General features: G+C 38.2%; 1 protein-coding gene across 1 annotated transcript; it reads left to right on the top strand.

Annotated features, from left to right (window-relative positions):
• The first annotated feature begins 368 nt into the window (after positions 1–368).
• On the top strand, positions 369–14579 carry PSMC2 (proteasome 26S subunit, ATPase 2). Its single transcript, XM_079931728.1, has 12 exons — positions 369–529; positions 2211–2248; positions 2833–2914; positions 3627–3726; positions 9324–9455; positions 9863–9935; positions 10316–10411; positions 11069–11233; positions 12111–12198; positions 13781–13983; positions 14080–14176; positions 14263–14579. Exons 1-12 carry the CDS (start codon positions 460–462, stop codon positions 14418–14420), a joined length of 1302 nt encoding a protein of 433 aa, XP_079787854.1. The 5' UTR covers positions 369–459; the 3' UTR covers positions 14421–14579.
• The last annotated feature ends 27 nt before the right edge of the window (positions 14580–14606 follow it).

Genomic DNA, 14606 nt, shown 5'->3' with positions numbered 1-14606 from the left:
ATAAATCTAGTCACTACTCATTGCGTATCGAATAAGCCAGGTACTTTACAAACATTGTTATTTAATGCATCCACAGTGCTGTGAGGTCAAGGGGAAAATTAAAGCACAGGGATTAAAGAAGTTACCCAAGAATACAGAGTTTAAATGACTAAAGCAGGATTTAAACTCAGCGACCTCAGCCTGAGTTGATCTTGCAATCTGTTGCTCTGGGAACTCGCCACGGTGAGGGGCTAAGGGAGAGCGACGTTCCCTCTTAACAGCGAAACCTTCTCACTCCCCTTCGCTGCTCTCCCGCCGCAGGGCCTGTCCTCCGTGGCGTTCTTCCGCCCGTTTCTGGGGCAAAAGGGCCCGCGGAGCCGGCCTTACTTCCGGTGAGGAAGGGAAAGGCAGGAGCGCCACCGGAAGCGAGGAAGGTGCTGTGTAATCACCCAACAAGCTGAGGTTCTTGGATCTCCTAAAATGCCGGATTACCTCGGTGCAGATCAGCGGAAAACCAAAGAAGAGGAGAAAGAAGACAAGCCCATCCGAGGTCAGTTGACGTACGCAGGAGCTCCGGGCCGGGGCAGGACCATCGTGGCCCAGGGTCCGGGATGGGGGGGTTGGATTCCTGCTCGGCGCTCTGTCGCTTTTGTGCCGCTAGCGATTTGAGTCTGGTGCTGCAGACGGGTTGACCGGCCTGTCCTCTCCGTCTCCCCTCTACCAGCCCCGCGTCCTGTGTTCATCTCTCGCTGATCGAAATTTTTATTCACATTCAGCTCTCAGGTCTTGAAGGAGTCACGCGCCCCGCTTGGCCTTGCAGGCCTTGGAAAGTTCCCCGCGTGGCGGTGCTTGGTCGCCTGGACCCTCTTTGCTGTCCCTCCTCCCCCTCAAATGACAGCTTGCTGTTATCACTGTATAGCCAGGATCCTGAGACGTAATTTTCTTTTTTAAAAAACATTCCTTTGACTAGATAATTCATTCACGTGATTCAAAACACGAAAGCGGTAAAGATAAATGGAAAAGTGTCTCATCCTTGACCCCGGCCACCTCTTACCCACGGAGGCAACTGATGTTGCCGTTTTGCCTCATCTTTCTAGGCATTTTCTTTGTACATTCAAGCAAGTTTGTTTGTAGATTCCTTTTTTTTTTTTACATAAATGTAACATGCTGTACATCTTGCTTTTTAAAAATTTTAATGATATAAGTTCATATCATTATGTAGAGTCAGTGTGGTCTGTATAGTATCCCAAATGATTGGGTGTTCAGTAATAATCATTATTGATGGACATTATACGAATGAATAACCTTGTTAATATAACTCTTTACTACATGCACAAACACAAGCTGTAGGGTAAATTTTAGAAATGAAGTTGTAATTTTTATAGACACTGCTGGGTTACTCTCCTTAGAGACTATACCACTTGACCCTTTCCCCGCAGCACGTTCGTTCATGATTTCTTCCCAGTAGCCCCTTTTGTAAAAGCCTCATCTTTATGCTGTTTTCTTTTGTTCCTTATAGGCTATTTTAACACATTCTTATGGTGGATTTTTGTTGTCTTTCCTTCCTAAGCAACTTCAACCTCTCCTAGCACCCTTTCTTCTTAATATCCACCCACCCCTCAGAGAAGGAGCATTTCCTCTCCACTTTCATCTCACTCTTTTCCCTTGAAAGAGGTACTCAGTCACCTAGTGTAAAATTTAGTCACAGAGATGTAACATTTCATCTGGGTATTTCTCTGGGTAAGTTATAATTCTATAAATATATTAACAAATGTATCCCTTGGATACAGTTATGACTAATGTGTGTAGCATTTTTCTGCGCTTCTTCATCCATGTCTTACTTGATCTTTAGAGCAACACTGAGGCTAACAATTTTCCAGGTGAGAAGACTGATGCTCACAGAACTTAAATGGTTTTTCCAAGGTTACTTAGCAAATGCATGATGTTGCTGGGACTAGTGCTCAGGTTGTTTTGAATCTCAAAGTCTGTTCTTTGGGCTCCGTGTTCTTGTTATGTCATATCACTTTGAAGCTATGTTATGTACTTTTTAAAATCTGCCTTCACCCAGTTAGATAAAAGTTCCTTGAGTCCAGGAACTATTTGATGGTTGTGTTTATATCATTACAACTTTTCACAGTTTTTCTCACTCAATGCAATCTGAATTGAACAGGAAAGAATTGTAAGCTCTAGTTTCTTTTGTTTGAATTCATATATTATCTCTTTTCTTGTAGCTCTGGATGAGGGGGATATTGCCTTGCTGAAAACTTATGTAAGTCCTTTCAATGTCTACAAAATATAGATGTTTTGTGTTGAAATAAGGACTCTTGTTGGTATTGGCCTTCCAGAATAGCTGGAAGAGACTGTCCAGCTGTTTAATCTTCACTGATAAAAAGTTATCTACCTACAGTTTCTATTTAGAATAGATCAAAGAGTAAATACTCAGTGTGTCTAAGCTTATACATTATCTCTGTACTATTTGTAATTAAAGTGCGGTACTATATTGAAAGATTTGAAATAATTTATTATATTTAGAAATATTTACTATATTTAAAATGTATAAAAATGAATTAGATCTGAAATGGTAAGTTTTAATGCATAGAAATGGACTTGAATTTTAGATAATTTTAGTCATGATTTTCATTTGTTACCTTGCATAATGGTTTGCTGCCTGTTTAGGGGAATATATTGGTTCAGGAATAGTTCTGAAAATGATAGATTCCCTCTCTCTACTCTCATTTCACAAGCTTTAGGACAATAATAGCTATTACAAGTGTAACTGTTAAAAGTTTTTGTTTATAGTTTAATACATTGTTGGTATCCTGATATTCTAATTAAACTGACTTTAATTCCTAGGGTCAGAGCACTTACTCTAGGCAAATCAAACAGGTTGAAGATGACATTCAACAACTTCTCAAGAAAATTAATGAGCTCACGGGTATGTATATTTTTTATTTCTGTTTCCCCTCTTTATGGGTAATGGTTTGATTATATCAAAGGAGCTGAAATACCAATGTCACTCTTCCATGAATCACAGATTTAAAAAAATTATTATCCTTCCTATCTGTTAAGAAATTGGATCTCAGTTAATAATCTGTTTTCATTACCTTTTACAAGAAAGTTTAATGCTTAAGCAATTAAGAAACATCATCCTTTAAGCAAGTATTGTTTCTGTTGGTCAAAGCCAAGTTCAGTTGACTATAAGAAACAAGTCAGAATTTCTTCTTGAATAAAAATATGATCTCACATGGTACTGCTTGAAGTAAGCGGGCTATGGCCTAGTAGTCGGAAACTTCTCTTTGGGAACTTGAGTGGTGAAATTTTATATTGATAGTATTTGACTTGCACAAAAAAATGTCAAATATGACATCGCATCACATTTTTGGCCTGTGACTACTTTAGGGCCATGGTTTTCAACTGATGTCATCCCCCTAGGACATTTGGCAGCATCTAAACTCATTCTTGATTCTCCCAACCTAAGGGGGAGGTGGTGCTAGTGATTAGTGACTAGAGGCCGGGGACGCTCCTAACCATCCTGGAATGCACAGGATGCCCCCCACAGCAAATTATTCAGTCCAGAATGGCAGTGGTGCTGGGGTGAGAAAGCTTGCGTTACAGTCCAGTGAATTTTGTAATCTTTCTTTACGTAGGTATTAAAGAGTCTGACACTGGCCTGGCCCCACCAGCACTCTGGGATTTGGCTGCAGATAAGCAAACACTCCAGAGTGAACAGCCTTTGCAGGTTGCGAGGTACGCATAGTGCTCTGTGGAAATTTATTTTTATCTGTACTTTCAGGTACTTTTTCAAGCCTTGGGTATAATGTAAGAGTTCGTAAAGAATTTTTATGCCATATTCCAAGTAAATGCAGCTTTCTCCAAAAGTATCTGGGGTTAAAACTTTATACTTTAAACAATTATTTAAGAAATAGGTGAAGACATAATCATATAAAAGATTCAAATGATACAGGAAGATACAGAGCAAAATATGAAAACCTTCCTTCCCATCTAACTACTGAAAATAATTTGGTCCTCTTAATCCTCCAGTGCGTCTTCACGTATATATTTACATACAAAGAAACATCCTGTTTTCATTTTAGATATAACTACATATTTTAGAAATCTTTCATTGTCTTTGTTATAGATGTACCTTTTTTTTTTAAATTTATTTTTGGCTGCTCTGGGTCTTCATTGCTGTGTGCGGGCTTTCTCTAGTTGTGGTGAGTGGGAGCTACTCTTCGATGCGGCGCGTGGGCTTCTCACTGCGGTGGCTTCTCTTGTTGCAGAGCACGGGCTCTAGGCGCACGGGCTTCAGTAGTTGCAGCACATGGGCTTCAGTAGTTGTGGCACGCGGGCTTTAGAGCGCAGGCTCAGTAGTTGTGGCACACGGGCTTAGTTGCGCCTCAGCATGTGGGACCTTCCCGGACCAGGGCTTAAACCCGTGTCCCCTGCATTGGCAGGCGGATTCTTAACCACTGCGCCACCAGGGAAGGCCAGATGTACCTTTTTTATTTCTTGTTTCTCTTGTTTTTTAAAAATTACATAATATTCTATAGGTGTTGGGTTGTTTGCAATTTCTGTTATGATAACAGTGCTGGACTGAACACGCATGTTAAATATTTCTCTACATACGTGCATACATTTCTGTAGTATAGCTTACTAGAAGTGGAATTATGGGGACAGAGGCATTTACCATTTTGAAAATGTATGAAAAAAAGTGGTTTGGCCAGTCTACATTCTTACCCAAAGGTTTTGAGGGAAATGCGTATTTGCCTGATCAATGTAAGATATCTGATTATTGATTTTTAAACTTTTGCCATTTGGGCAAAAAAATTAAAAAAAGAACAATTCACTTTAATTTGTGTCATGCTGATTAGTAGTATGATAGCTACTTCTTATACTTATTAAACATTTGTATTTTTTTGACCATTCATGTTTTGTTCCATTGGATTGTTTCTTGTTAATTTTTAGGAATGCTTCATATATTGTACATATTAATCTTTTCTTAAATATGTTACAAATATTTTTTCTCAGTCTCTCACTTGACTTTTAACTTCTCAGTACTTTTTGTTGTACTGTTTTAACTTTTTAGGAGGTAAATATATTAGCTTTTTCATTATACCTTTTGGGTTTTAATGTTGCTTAGAAAGGCCTAGCCCAGTCCAAGATTATAAACATGTTCTCCTGTGTTTTATTCTAATTATTGAAAGTTTTGTTTTAATTTTGCCTCTTTAATACAGGTACAGGTTATTTTTCTTTCATCTTATCCTCCTTTCCTTTTTCTGTCTTTCCATGCTTTCATTTATTTGCTTTTTAGTTTTATCATGGTTTTAAAGAGTTAAATAGTTCTATGACAACAGTTTCTCCTAATTCCTCTTTACTAGAGGCACCTATTTTCAAAACTTTTAGGTGGTTATTTTGGTTTCTGCCTTTCTATTTCTAATGGATAGAGTCAAGTTTTGTATATTGTAGATCACTTCTTGATGTTTTAGTTTCAGGTGGTGTTTATTGGTTTTCCCACCATGAAAGATGAGGATTTTGTTTTGCTTTGTTTCCTCTGCCTTTATCCCAAAGACATGCCCTTCTCATCCTTACGGCCTCATAATGTAATTATATTAAAATTTTGGTTAGATCCATATTTAGTGTTTTCATAATTATGGCTGAGTAAACCCTATTCACAAAGAGCCATTAGTAAACTGTGATTACTTTTCCTTTCTTCTACCACTTTTTGTTTTCCTTGCCCTAACTGTCTCGTTTTTTCATTTGCCTTGTTGTCTATGTATATTACTAACTCAGCCCCCCGCCCCGCCCTCGGTTTTTCGCGATCATCAGTTATTCTTCAGATGCCTTAGGTCCGTCAGGTTTTCTCACGTGTACCTCAGGTGCATCAGCTGCATCAGGTATTCTCTCAGGTTCATCTTCCTGAGCAAGCCTTTCCCAGCACTTTCTGACCTGCTTCAGTCTGGACTGGTTGCCTGAATGCCTGCTGAATCACGAGCATCCTGTGACTTCTTACCCTGGAGGTTCCCTTTGACTCTTTCCTGTTGCTTGTGTATCACGAGTTTCTCTTTCTGATTTAATTACACCCTCACTAGGTGGCCTGTATTCTCTGGTAGCTTCCTGAAAGGGTCATTTGGGAGGTACCATATGAGACCACATATGTCTGGAAATATCTTGGCTGATAGAAAATTCTTCTCCTTCAGAATTTTGAAGGCATCGTTACATTGTCCTCTGCCTCCCGGTGGTGTTAGTCTGAAGCCATTCCGATTCCCAGTCCTACGTATGTGACCTTTTCTTCCTCTGAAAGTTGTAGGCTCTTCCCTTGTTCTCAGTGTTCTGAAATTCCATGGCTTCGTGCCTTGGTGTTGGTGTGTTTTCAGCAGTGGTGCTGCGCTCTCATGTCCTTCAGTGTGCACATTTTCTTGAAGCTATTTATTTGTAAATAGTTTCTTTCCATTTTCTTGGTCCTCTGTTCTGGACTTGTGTTACAGGAATATTGGACCTCCTGGAAATGCTAATCTTTCTCTCCTTCTTTTCTCATTTTGTCTTTTTGTTCTACTTTTTTGTTAGATTTTCTTAACTTTGAGTCTATGTATTGATTTTTTTCCCTCTCACTTAAGTTTTTAATTTCCAAGAGCTTTTCTTTCTTTCAGTGTATATGTTGTGCTGTCCTGTTCTCATATCATGGTTGTAATATGCTGTCAACGTCTAAGGAAGTTAAGGATAACTGGAAGGTTTCTGTTTCCTCTAAGATGCTTTTTTCCTCTTTGCTTGCTTGGTGTCTGTCTTTTATGTTAGATGTCTGGTAATCTTACTTTGTGCTTTTGTTTAGTGGGAGACCAAAAAGCTGATAGAAGCTCTAGATTCAATAGTGAGGCATGTCTATCTCAGGCTTCACTGTAACTTATACAGTTGAATGTTTAGTTGGGGAGCCTTCAGGGTCATTGTCTTTAGATCTTTCATTTGGATGGTCACTCTTCCCAGAGAAGTTGTCTTCAGTCTCACGTTGTCTCCAATCTCCAATATTTTGGAAGAACAGTGGAGATAGAGGGCTAGGGAATGTCAGTGGCAGGTTCACTTACGTTTAATCACCCTTCCCCTCTCACCTCCACACTCTCATTTTCAGTGAAGTTACCACCACCCTACCCCTTGCCCCAGCATTTCTTGACACTTTGTTTTTTACTCTCCAGAATATTGTCATCACCTCCAAAAGAAACCCTGTACCTATTAACTGTCCCTGTTCCCCTCTCTCACTGGCTCCTGGCAACCACTCATCTACTTCCTGTCTCTATGGATTTGCCTATCCTGGACATTTCATATAAATGTAATCATACAAGGCATGACCTTTTTCTGGCTTCTTTAGCTTAGCGTAGTGTTTTAAGCTTCATTCATGTTGTAGCTTGTATCAGAACATCTTTTTTTTTTTAATAGCCTAATTATATTCCAGTCTAATTTCTCTCTTCGTTGATACTCTCTGGTGAGACATTGTTCTCATACCTCCCATTAATTCTTTAGACATGGTTTCCTTTGGTTTTTAAAAAAAATATTTATGACACTGATGAAAGTTTTTGTTTAGTAAGACCAATGTCTAGGCTTTCTCAAGGACAGTTTCTATGGACTTTTTCCCCTATGTATGGGCCATATTTTATTTCTTTTTGTGTCTCATAATTTTTTGATAGAAACTGGACATTTTAAATAACGTCAGTTCTGGAACTCAGATTTCCCCTATCCCCAGGGTTTGTTACTGTTGCTGTTCCTTGCTGTTTTTTCTTTGAAGTTTTTTTGGTCAGCCTCGTTAGCCCCAACTGGTAAATGCCACCTCAGAGAGTTGATGTTAAACAGTTGCCACCGATTATTTCCAGTAAATGTCCTGTGGGCAGGGGGTGTGTAGACAGCGAGCTCTGAGTCCGGTCAAATAAAAGCAAGTCCTGAGAATGGAGCTTTTCAGCTAGCTGCCCGACAGGTCAAATAGTTCTCTGGGGTTGGGCTTTTGGGGAGCTCCAGTTCTTTGTCCCTGCCTTCCCCCAGGAAGGCTGCTTGTCTTCACATCTATCACGGCTGTGAGGCCGTTGGCTTTCAAGTCTTGTGCAGAGCTGGGGAGAGGGCTATGGGATGAAGGCGAATTTAAACGCAAAATGCTCGCTGTTCTTACCAGGATTCAGCCCTTTTCTTTTTTTTTGAATAAACATTCTTTGGATTGTTACAGACCTATAGTTTTAGTTCTGAAAATGTTGATTTTCAATGTTTTTGCCAGTGTTCTCTTTGCTTTTAAGGATGAGCAGGTTTTCAAAGGTCCTTATTTAACGTTTTGCAAGTTGAGGTCCCTGTATATATACTTTTTCAGCTGAGAATTAAAAAAATCCCTATCTGTGCAACACTGTTGGCAGGGTCTGTCAGATAAAGTAGTGATAGATACTTTCTATATATAAAATTCTACTTCCCTGGTAGACCTTTTCCAATAACAGAAAATGGAATCCTGTCCACAATTTATGCTGCAAGGACAAAGAATTCTTTACCTTACTCTTAGCTCTACCTATATGCACACGCCAGAGACTATTTTGTATTTCCCTGTATTTGTTGCTACAGCTTATGATATAAGCTCTTTCCAATATGAGTTCTGTTTTTTGTTTTTGGGTTTCTTCTGTAGGAAGATAGTATAGAAAGTAGGCAGTAGACTACCTTCTACTGTGATGTATGTGGGGTTTCAGATTCGCCTTCACCACAACCCACAGGAAAAGAATATATTTAAGTTAAAAACAGCAACAGTAATAATGGATTTGAAGTATAAACTCAGGAAAGAATAAACATATTTATTACTTGACGTAAGACAAGATGACTGTCTTTTTATAGGAAAAATAAAAAGGAGAATACCTGAAGATATAGAGGAGTATTACTAATAAAGCCATATAGTTATAAAAATCAAGAAAACTTTTTTTTTGTAGTTGAGCATTTGTTTTTGTTTTTTTATACAGCAGGTTCTTATTAGTTATCTGTTTTATACATATTAGTGTATATATGTCAATCCCAATCTCCCAATTCATCACACCACCATCCCGCCTCCCCGCCACTTTTCCCCCTTGGTAAAGAGAACTTCCTAATGATGAAATATTTGGGTTTAATTTTCCAGGGGAATGTATCTTTTGAAATTTTTATGGCTTGGCTAAAGTTGAGCAGACCCTTGGGATTGAGCATATTCTGTAGAGAAGGATCCTTAACAGTGGCCCAGTTTCTGCAGTTCTAGTTTACACCTGCTTATTCGTGTACTGCATACCCAGGGGAGAATCTAGTTACTTGAATTCATTATTAGTGGTTCAGGTTCCTTACTCTAATCAAGCCTTTTGCCATGTTAGATGCACAAAGATAATCAATGCTGATTCGGAGGACCCGAAGTACATCATCAATGTGAAGCAGTTTGCCAAGTTTGTGGTGGACCTCAGTGATCAGGTTGCACCTACTGACATTGAAGAAGGGATGAGAGTTGGGTAAGATTTCTATTTGCAGTAAATACTCGTCTTTCATTGAAGATGCCATGTCACATTCACACCCTTGGCTTGCTTTTGAATGGGTGAACTGGGCGCCATGGAATACCGGGGTAACCTAGGAGAGGGCTGCAGTTGGACAGCCTTGCTGCTGCTGCATCTGTTTCCTGACCTCCTCACCCCCACTTGGCCTTTTATGGCCTCAAATGTCATGATCAAACTAAGTACAGAATTGTAGAGTTGAGTTTGCCAGTCTATTTAAGGTAACATGGTGTAGGTGGAGGAAGCACTTGCTCTAGGATGGTTATGAGGATTAAGTGAGTTAATGTAAATAATGTATATAGAACACATGATAATTCACTCAGTAAATTTTTTGAATGTATTGGTGAGGCTCTTTTTTACCTCCTCAGTGTGGACAGAAATAAGTATCAGATTCACATTCCACTGCCTCCTAAGATTGACCCAACAGTTACCATGATGCAGGTAAGAAACCACGAGAGGGAAAAGGAATGGCATGACTGATTGCATCCATCTCAAAAAAACGTTGAAACTTTTTAACTAATAAAATATTAATATGTGGGTATGTATTGAAGAGTTGCCAAAATTTTTAAAACAATTTTTCAGATGAGAAAGTCTTTATCGGTCTTTATTTTAGTAGTTTGTCTCTCACTTAGTGTCATAACAAGTAATATAGCAAGTGGGTCTAGGACACTGGGCAGTGTATTCCATTTTTATTAAAATTCTTACTTGCTATAAATCTGATTTTTCTTTTAGGGTATTGGGTCTGCTCTACTGGATAGAACAATTGGATTAGTATGCAAAAGCGTGTGGCTCTATGTTGTACATTTTCATCCCTCTCTTAGGTGGAGGAAAAACCTGATGTTACATATAGTGATGTGGGTGGCTGTAAAGAACAGATTGAGAAACTTCGAGAAGTAGTTGAAACCCCACTACTTCATGTAAGTGGTTGAGTCTGTTGCCTTTTAAATTTCTTTGTACAAAGATGTGAGAGCCTTTTGTGTACTGTGCACTAAAATTATGCCTATATATTAGTTTTAAAATTTTATGTTTTCCTAAATGAAAATTTTTGATGGGGTAGAGGGTAAAGGTGTGGAGAACTGGTAAGTTCCAGAAGAGAAAGTAAAAGGATTGAGTCGTCAAGCCTATTCAAAAAAAGAAGAATCTGCTATCTAGAGTGACAAGGGAGGTTGAGGCGTAACCTTTAGAATAGGTTGTTGTAGAAGAAACAATGTGTTTTAATGCTATCAAGAAGAAATGGGCTTTAATTGAATCAAATTAAGCCTGGGGGGATAATGGAAAAAACTAGAATATTAGATATGAGATAATACTTTTGTTCTTTAAACACTGTAATTTTTTAAAATTAGGGGAAAAAAATGTTTTGTTAACCCTGGATAATAGAAATACCTTTAAAAGCCATTCAGCCTTGTGTATTAATGAGTCTAGTTTAGATCTTATGTCTTATAAGTAAAATTCTTATTTAGATTAAGTATGTAAATTGTGGACTGAATAATTTTGGTTTAAATATATTGATGTAGAAGTAGTCTTGTTTTTATTATAGAGAATTGATAAGTGTAAAAATCGTGTCTCCATCACAGCCAGAGAGGTTTGTTAACCTTGGCATTGAGCCTCCTAAGGGTGTGCTGCTCTTTGGTCCACCGGGTACAGGCAAGACACTCTGTGCTCGGGCAGTTGCTAATAGGACCGATGCTTGCTTCATTCGAGTTATTGGATCTGAACTTGTGCAGAAGTACGTCGGTGAGGTAAAGTAAATTGATAATAATCAAAGAATATGTAGCTCTATGAAAGATTTATAAAGCATAGATGAAATTAAAATGGGAATTCCACATTGAAGATTGAGACCTGAAACTTTTTGATTGATGGATTGTAATTAGTAGGTCAGAAGCCCAGAAGCCACCAGCATTCCCGTGCGGTCATTTGGAAATAAACTGCTGAACATTTTTAATCAGTATGCTCCCTACTCAGAAGGGTGACATTTTCTACACATTTGGTTTGTAAGATCAATAACCCAGTAATGCCCAGTGAATGCATTCGAAAGTGTATTCACTTCAGGGGCAGTGTTTTATGTTGTTCTGAGAAAGAGAACAGAGATTGTCTATGTGTATGTGCGTGGGTGTATGTACACACAGGTATGTACACACACACACGTTTTTTTCATTAGAGAGTAAGTCTAGGGCTGAATATATTATATCTGAAACATTAATGATTAGTATACTTAGAAAAAGGATCTGCATGAGTTGAGATACACTTTTATTCCGTTATCAAAACTTACAAATCAAATTCATTGATTAGAAATGCCAAGTGATGGATCAAATGCTTTTATTTCCTCAAGTTTTATTGATTGAAATGGTGCCTTTATTTAATCGTGTTAATTTGACCTCTTCAGGTCTTAAAGTTATTGGCTATTTAATAGGTACAGAATCATGAAATTACTTAATATTGTTTTAAAGCTAATAAGATTAATTTGACGGAATAGGTAACAAACTTCAGTCTTTCTGAAAAAGCTTTAGGTAATAATGGTTGAGAATACTGTTAGGAATATTAAAAAGTTTGAAGTATAACTTATTATATTTTAAAAGATTTTAAAACCAACTCTGAATTAACACTTTTTTTCATCAGGGGGCTCGAATGGTTCGAGAGCTCTTTGAAATGGCCAGAACAAAGAAAGCCTGCCTTATCTTCTTTGATGAAATTGATGCTATTGGAGGTATGAATGGTACCTCAGAGAGCTTTACAGCTGGGTTTCACGAGAATTCTGTAGTAGTATGTGTAGAGTTCCCCTGATACATTAATCTTGTACAGAATTTTAAATTCCAACTCTTTTATAAGCTTTAGCACATCAGAGTCACGGATCTAATAAACTTTAGGGCCACACCATAAAGGAAAGATGAAGCATTATATATATAGCATTGGTATTTCTCAAAGTCTTTATCTTTGAACTTTCCCAGTTTCTTTCCTAGGGCACATATTTTCACTTTAGCAACTCCTAACTTGGGATACAGCTTCACTTAATCGGATCAGAAAGCACTGGGGCATAATTTAATTGGTGGTAGTTTTTCATAAAGTGTACATAAAATAACATTATTGGCTTCATAGATTTGATGAAATACAGTATTAGCTGTGCAATCTAGACAAGTTATTTTAACTACCTCTGAGCCCCAGTTTGCTCCTCTTATAAAAGAAATGATAATTCCAGCCTTGTTTATTTCATGGGTTTTTGAGAGGTTTGAAGTCAGTCATAAATGTGATTGACTTTGAAAACTGTATACTGTTCTATAGGCCTTGGCTTTTGTTACAGTCTATAAGAGTAATAGTTCCTATTAGCTGCAGATACCAGACAGTTGTTATTTAATGAACTCAGTGACAAAAAAAGTCTTAAAAAATATAGTGGGTGCTGTAACACTGTTTGGGGACTGTGGTTAGGATACCTAAAGTCTTGCTTTTAGACTGGATGGATGTTGTGGGCTTTGGACATTCTGTAGGTAGTGTTCAAGGGCCATAATTTGACCACAGTCTGTAGATGCCATGTTGTGACCCTGAAGTCATATTTGTAGTATCATTGGAATAAGCCTTATGATGTCAGGATGCTCTGAAACTGTGGCTTCCAAAACGGATTTTGTATAAAACAGTATTAGGGTGAAGGAAGAAAATACTGGTACTTTCCTTCATATTTAATTTTAATCTCATTTTTAAAATTTCTATTTTTTGTATTTTATAATGTACATAATGCATTACTACAACAGTATGTATTTATACAATTTTAAAATGAAAAAGTGTATATGGAGGCCTCTTCTTGTGCTATTTTGGTTGAAATGAAGAAGAGTATTGACATTAACCTAGAGTGTTCTAATATATCCAAATCAGTGTGATAGTAAGCTGTTACAGTTCTACTGTATTATGGATTTAGCCATAGTTTTAAGGACAGTTTTGAGAAATTTAGAAGAGTATGGCATTTTCTTACATATACTCAAATACCACTATAGTGCTAATTTTGCATGTATTCTTTTGCCTAGTCCAGGTGTATACTGTGTTGAATGGAGGTGTTCTTCAGTGACTTAAACCAAAATCCTTAAAGAGGATTTAAAAAAATACTTTAAAGGAACCTATGTTAAATCAACCTATGATGAGTCCTTTTCTCGTTAGTTTTGTGTAAATCAGGCTGTTCTTACAGGATTTGCTTAAAACTGAGAGGTTCCCTTGGGCTGGAGGGTGTGATCTGAGCTGAGATTTACTGAGCAGAGTGCTGCTTTGAGTAGATGTGAAGAGTGTCTTTCCTCCTGTCTTCTCAGGGGCTCGTTTTGATGATGGTGCTGGAGGTGACAATGAAGTACAGAGGACCATGTTGGAACTGATCAATCAGCTGGATGGGTTTGATCCTCGAGGCAACATTAAAGTTCTGATGGCCACAAACAGACCTGACACTCTGGACCCCGCGCTGATGAGGCCCGGGAGACTGGACAGGAAGATTGAGTTTAGCTTACCTGATCTAGAGGTGGGAACATCATTTCACGGTAGAAAAGGGATTCTTGAAATTTTTTCTTCCTGTGCTGTTTTCCAGTTTAATATTTGTCAATTCCCCTATTTTTAGGGCCGGACTCACATTTTTAAGATTCATGCCCGTTCAATGAGTGTTGAAAGAGATATCAGATTTGAATTGTTAGCACGACTGTGTCCAAATAGCACTGGTAGGTAGAAAGGTCTTGCTTCTATTTGCTGGTGTGTCTATTTGGGCTGCTTTAATTAAGCCTGTTATTTTCTTTTTGTTTGAAAGGTGCTGAGATCAGAAGCGTCTGCACAGAAGCTGGTATGTTTGCCATCCGAGCACGGCGAAAAATTGCTACTGAGAAGGACTTCTTGGAAGCTGTAAATAAGGTCATCAAGTCCTATGCCAAATTCAGTGCTACTCCGCGCTATATGACATACAACTGAGCCCTGGAGGTGTTCGTGAAAACACTTTTCATTGGAATCCTAACCTTATACAGACTTCTTAATAACCATTTCACACACAAAATAAGTGGTTTTCAAAATTGTATGCTTTTTTTCAGATGTCGTTTCTCTGTGGTACAATAAAGGGTGATATCTAATGCCGTTAGGCAGAAAAGCTGTTTTTTGACT

Source organism: Stenella coeruleoalba (genome assembly GCF_951394435.1).
Source record: "Stenella coeruleoalba genome assembly, chromosome: 9".
Lineage (NCBI taxonomy): Eukaryota > Metazoa > Chordata > Mammalia > Artiodactyla > Delphinidae > Stenella > Stenella coeruleoalba.
This window is presented reverse-complemented; position numbering and strand designations above follow the sequence as displayed.

Excerpts from the sequence above, each read along its gene's own strand:
- PSMC2 (XM_079931728.1), top strand. The coding sequence starts at position 460 with ATGCCGGATTACCTCGGTGCAGATCAGCGGAAAACCAAAGAAGAGGAG. Across the intron at positions 2,249-2,832 it reads TTGCCTTGCTGAAAACTTAT|GGTCAGAGCACTTACTCTAG; the intron begins GTAAGTCCTTTC and ends TTTAATTCCTAG. Across the intron at positions 3,727-9,323 it reads CAGCCTTTGCAGGTTGCGAG|ATGCACAAAGATAATCAATG; the intron begins GTACGCATAGTG and ends TTGCCATGTTAG.